At 40.3% G+C, this 6,000-nt stretch overlaps 1 protein-coding gene across 6 annotated transcripts in view; it reads left to right on the top strand.

The window, feature by feature from the left end:
• Positions 1-3,436: 3,436 nt before the first annotated feature.
• Positions 3,437-6,000, top strand: part of LOC144669951 (dixin-like) — an 85,534-nt gene continuing 82,970 nt past the window's right edge. For all 6 annotated transcript variants that reach the window (XR_013573808.1, XR_013573807.1, XM_078532260.1 and 3 more), the window contains exon 1: positions 3,437-3,669. Coding sequence is in view for 4 of the 6 variants with exons in the window: in XM_078532260.1 (XP_078388386.1) it covers positions 3,610-3,669 (60 nt within the window). In the remaining 2 variants the exon portion in view is untranslated. The remainder of the gene's footprint in view (positions 3,670-6,000) is intronic.

The raw sequence follows: 6,000 nt of genomic DNA, 5'->3' as shown, positions 1-6,000 counted from the left end.
AAAATGGCCAACTTGACAGAAGAACCAGAGTTATTTGTCTTTGCAACTAAAGGCAATTTGCAGTTTGAGACACCCAATGAAACTTATTTCCAAATGGGGAATTCAGTGCCTTCAGCAGTACTGTTGCTGGGTTGTTAATACTACAGGGCTGTTGTAGATGGTACAGCTGCTGTCTGAGGCCATTTAAGACAAGCATGCATCATGCCAGTAATCTCTGTAACATTCTTTGTGACGCATGGCCTGTTTATTTCAAATTGTGGTGCCTTTACTTTTTTTTGCAGTGGCTAAGCATGCATGGTATCTTAAAGGTGACATCTTGTGAGCAACCTGCATTGGACCTTCATGATTTATTATCTATGTCTGCCTTTATCAAGAAGAGGCCCCCAAGATACAGAAAATGGTCACATTTTCCAGGTTCTTGTTGTTGATCTTAATTGACAGAGGGTGGTGTTTTGCTGTGGGAGCTGGTTGGAAGAGGACCTTAGTTTTCAGCTTCAGAGAAGGAGTCAACAATAACATGGAGCTCAGTTTTTGAGTGAGCACACACACACAAGCATTCTAAAGCTCTATGAATGAGGTTAAAGTGGCTTTGGTCTTGGATTGAAAGCAGCATGGGTTGAACAGTTTCCCATCTGTTCTGTACATTATCTCCATGCCTGTTGGTACTTTGTTGGAGGTGAGGTGCAGTATTGCAATGTGAAAAATCACCTCTGTTGTGTCAGATCAGCCTTTGGCTGAGTGAAGAAAAGAGTATTTGAGCACCAGGATCTCAAACCTTGGACCAAGGTCATGGTTTACCGGGCAGCAGTGATCCCTGCGCTCCTATATGCTTTGGAGACTTTGACAACCTACAGCGGGCATCTCAAGCACTTGAGAAGTACCACCAGCAGTGCCATCTCAAGATCCTCCAAATCCAGTTGCTACAAAGACAACAGCACTTTTTCCCAAGCCAACATGCCCCGCATCGTGGTGCTAATCACTCAAAACCAGGTCCACTGGATGGATATGTTATTCGTATGGCTGACACCAGACTCAAGAAGCAGCTGCTCTACTCGGAACTCGGTCGCGGCAGGAGACTCCCAGGAGGATAGTGGAAATGCTTAAGGAGATCGTCAAAGCTCCCTAAAGGGGTCAAACTTACCCGCTAACTCATGGGAGACCCTGGCATGTGACTGACCAAAATGGAGAAGGCTCATTCAAGAAGGCACTGGACACTTTGTTGGGGACATGCAGAGGCAAAGTTGAGGCATTGGAGGGAGTGCACAAAACATCCAAACAACCCATCTACCCAACCCTACAAGGACCACTTGCCCCACATGTGGCAGAACATGGAGATCATGCATTGGACTTCAGCCATTTCAGAACCCATCAAATTGGAGTGGAAGAAAGTCATCCTTGATCCTGAGGGACTGCCTAAAAAAGAGACCTTCATGATTGTTGTGCTGCTGCACATGTGTGCAACTTAGAGGGAAAACCGCATCACAATGATGTCTGAACGGGCAGAATTAACATGCTTTGCGGACTGCTTTCGTGACTGCTTTGCGGAACACCTTCACTCAGTCCGCAAGTGTGACCCAGACCTTCCTGTCGCTTGCCATTTCAACACACCATCCTGCTCTCATGCTCACATGTCTGTCCTTGGCCTGGTGCAGTGTTCCCGTGAAGCCCTATGCAAACTGGAGGAACAGTACCCCATCTTCCGATTAGGCACCTTACAACCTTCCGGAATTAACATTGAATTCAACAACTTCAGACCATGAACTCTCTCCTCAATCTCTACTCTTTTTAAATTCAATTTTCTTTTATTTTTAATTCTAAGTTTAATTTTTATATTTATTCTTATTTAGTTTCATTTTTACTTATTTAAATTTTCATTTATTTATTCATACTTTTTAAATCCTTTTTCCCCTACCCCCCTCCCCCCACAGACACACACACGCACACGGCCATCTGTCACTTGCTTCTGTGTTGTGCTTTCACAGAGCTTTCACCCTTGTTCTGCTATTAACACATTATGCCACTATCAGCACCTCCTTTAGCCCTTACCACTACCATTAACACTCTCTTAGCCTTATGTCCATGACATCTTTGTCAATCTCCCCTTAGCACCCACCTATCCCTGACCTTCTATCTTGCTTCACCTGCTCCACCCGCTCTTAAACAGTATAAAATCCATCACGTTTCTGCTTCTCTTTAATTCTGAAGAAGAGTCATACGGACTTGAAACATTAACTCTGTTTCTCTCTCCACAGATGCTGCCAGACCTGCTGGATTTTTCCAGCATTTTCTGTTTTTATTTCAGATTTCCAGCATCTGCAGTATTTTGCTTTCATCATGCATATGTATCTATTTATTGTTCTCCATGAATGTTACATTTTGTAACTCTCCAATTTTGGCCAGGAGTTTTGTGAAAACAATGAACAGTGAATATGATTTTTCCTGTGAGCCTTTGATCTTGCTAATATCTTCTGATAAACAATAGACGATTAGATATTCACTTTTTGGATTAGGACTATTCTTTCAAATAGTAGATTTTGCCAAGTTCAGGTGGAGGATTGATATTCAAGGGCACTATTGGAAGAAGAACATGGAGTTCTCCTACTATCTTGGTCAATATTCCTCCTTCAGCCAACCTGAACATTGTGCCCAAAATTGCTGCTGTGCTTGCCAACGTTACATTTACTGTGCTTAAAAGTAATTAATTGCCTGAAGTGCATTTGGTCATTTTTGAATGATATAATAAAAATTGCATTAGTGCAATTTTTCCTTTAAATTTTGGCCCAGCTACTAAACATAATAGTGTTTAGTCAGGTGTCAGAAACCTTTCTGACTTTGCTAAATTTGTCTATTATATCTGCCCGTCTCAGACATTCTCCCTCTATAGGTTAAACACCTTAGGTTTTTGTTTGCAAGTAGTATTCAAAGACAGGTTAATTTCATGAGAGCTGGGATATGAAATCCAGAAGTTCAAACTTTCTAAGTCTTCAGAAGATAAGAGTTTAAAATGTAAAAATGTTTTGATACAGTAGCTCAAAGTATTAAAATTAGATTATGCATCATTTCAATATCCTGAAATTAGCTGACAAAGTTCTCTGTTTTCTACACTAAGTTTAAGCATTGTCAATTCAGATCACTCATTCTTTTCAGATGTGAATAATTTGCTTTGTCTTTTTCATGCCTGTAAAACAAAAGATGCAGACAGGATTTATGAAATATTTGTTGAAGAAAGCTTTGTTAGATTTAGCTTATCCGTGTTTATTTTGAAAACTGCTTGAAAACCCACCATCTGTGCTGTAGGTTGCCTTTTTAGACAGTACCCACCCCCTCATCCTGTGGTGAACTGTCGTCATGACAATTCTATCATGCCTAATCCTCTCAAACATGACTGGCTGGCCATTGAGCATGCTCAATCTGTTCCCTCTCTTCTGCCCTGTAGTCTGATACTCTCATCCTGTTTAAAATGAAGGTAACGGGCTGCACATATGGGATAAGAAGAAACTGCCTTCCCTTAGTCTCTTAGCCATTTTTTTTTGGAGGACAAGATCCTCTTTAGTTGAGGGTCTGAATTTTTTTTTTACATGGTGTGCCGCTTGTTCTTGGAACACTAAAATGATTGCCTGTTTAACCAAAGGAAATTTGCTGGATGTTCTGCAAGAGGGATTCACAGAGGTAAATAACGCTGAAAGTAATGACTGGGGCATGTGTTAGCCTCAAGCAAGCCAGTTAACCTAGTAACAGCTGTTTTTTGTAGAAAGTACACATTGCAAATAAATGTTCAGTATAGGAAACTGAAAAAGTATTTTATCAGGATATAGAAAGCTTCTTGCTGTTACGATGTGTAGGGTTTCTAAGATCTAATTATTTACGGAGCTCCATATGGAGTTGATTAAATGGACAATATGGCCTCGATGTACTGAAGTCAAACCTATTCTGCATGCATGAGTGTTTTACTGATCATGACTTTACAATAAGTGGAGTTTGCCTAATGCCGTTTTAGTATTGAATGTAATGTGCAAAGTAACCACCATATTTGTCAGTAAATCTTTTCGGAGCATTCAAATTTCCCCAATTAATTAAGTGACTTCAAAGAGGGGTTTAAAGTTTTAAGTTTGGAGTCAGTCAAGAAATATTTATAAGAAATTAATGATTTTAGTTTGAAGTTAATTTTTTTTAAATTGCCAAATGATTAAGGATGTTATGAACTCAAATGATTTACTGTATTTTTGGACACAAATTGATTGACTTGATCAAACAACCATTAAAAATATTGTTTTGCACCCTATATTTTATGACCAAGAAACACAATGTGCCTTGCACTAGTAAATGGCATAACACAGCCTCTCCATTGGGCATAGGGAGAAATTATTTTATTAGAGCTGCAGTGTATATAAGGGTCTGCAGAGTGGTGGACATATGCCAGGTAGAGACACAAACCAAATTTATTTAATTTCTTAAAGTAATATGAAATAGTTGCTGCACAGCTTGTGACAAATTTTAATATTGATAAAGAAATCTATCTTTGTAATAGTGAAATTCCTATAAAAGTAGGACTTGGAGCACTAATCATTGAGTATACATAACAAGAAGAACTACAATAGATTTTTATTTGTTTTGGAGCTGGGGGGTATGCGGCGGTGATGACGTTGGGTTGCTTTACCTTCTGGCAGTTGTTGTGGACAATTTTGTCTTTGAATGATTCAACTTGACCTGGTGGTGGTTTCATAGGCTAAAAACATCAGGCCAATGACATCAGGTTTTGTAACAGTTCTTGATATGTATGTTTAATATTGGATGGTGAACAAATCTGAGGCAAAAAAGATTTGAATGAACAATTTATTATTAGTTTCTGTATCTATTTTTAAAGTAATTTATCTATTTTGGAGTTTTATGACATTCAGATAAATCTGTAACTCTTTGCAAATGCTCAGAAAATTTGTATCCAGAAGTGTAGTCACTGTCATAATGCAGGAAATGAGGCATCTAATTTGTCCATATCAAGCTCCCAAAAACAAAATGAAATTAATGACGAGAACACATGTTTTGGGTGTTGGTTGAAGGATTATGTTGGCCATGAAACCTGGAGAACTCACCAGCTCTTCAGATAGAGTCACAAGATCTGTTATGCTCACCTGAGAGGGCAGAAGGGGGCTTGGATTAACCTTTCACCCAAAAGATGGCACCTCTAAAACCCTGAGTACTGTACAGAATTGTCAGCTTAGATTATGTGCCCAAGCTTCTGGACCTTCTGTTTTGAAGGTGTGAATGTTATCACTGAGTCACAGCTGACAATTTTGCTAAGATTAAAATATGCTAACTGAATAAAGTTACTTTCAGCAATTTGGCTATGTATGACTAGGAATTTTGGCATGCTAAGCATCAGGATTCTACTTATGAATCACATCAGAGGTCCCCAGCATCACAGATGCCAGTCTTCAGCCAATTCAATTCACTCCACGTGATATCAAGAAATGGCTGAAAGCACTGGAATACTGCAAAGGCTATGGGCCCTGACAATATTCCGGCATGAGGACTGAAGACTTGTGCTCCAGAACTTGCTGTGCCCCTAGCCAAGCTGTTTCAGTACAGCTACAACATTGGCATCTATGCGGCTATGTGGAAAATTGCCCAGGTATGTCCTGTACACAAAAAGCAGGACAAATTCAACTCGGCCAGTTACTGCCCCATCAGTCTACTCTCGATTATCAGTAAAGTAATGGAAGGGGTCATCAACAGTGCTCTCAAGTGGCACTTGCTTAGTAATAACCTGCTCACTGACGCCCAGTTTGGGTTTTGCCAGGGCCACTCAGCTCCTGACCTCGTTACAGCCTTAGTTCAAACATGGACAAAAGAGCTGAACTCCCGAGGTGAGAGTGACTGCCCTTGACATCAAGGCCGCATTTGGCTGTGTGTGGCATCAAGGAGCCCTAGCAAAATCGGAGTCAATGGGAATCAGGGGGAAAACTCTCCACTGGTTGGAGTCAGACCAAGCACAAAGGAAGG

This window comes from Cetorhinus maximus, chromosome 2 (assembly GCF_964194155.1).
Source record: "Cetorhinus maximus chromosome 2, sCetMax3.hap1.1, whole genome shotgun sequence".
Taxonomy (NCBI): domain Eukaryota; kingdom Metazoa; phylum Chordata; class Chondrichthyes; order Lamniformes; family Cetorhinidae; genus Cetorhinus; species Cetorhinus maximus.
The sequence above is the reverse complement of the archived record's forward strand: the minus strand, read 5'-3'. Positions and strand labels throughout refer to the sequence as shown.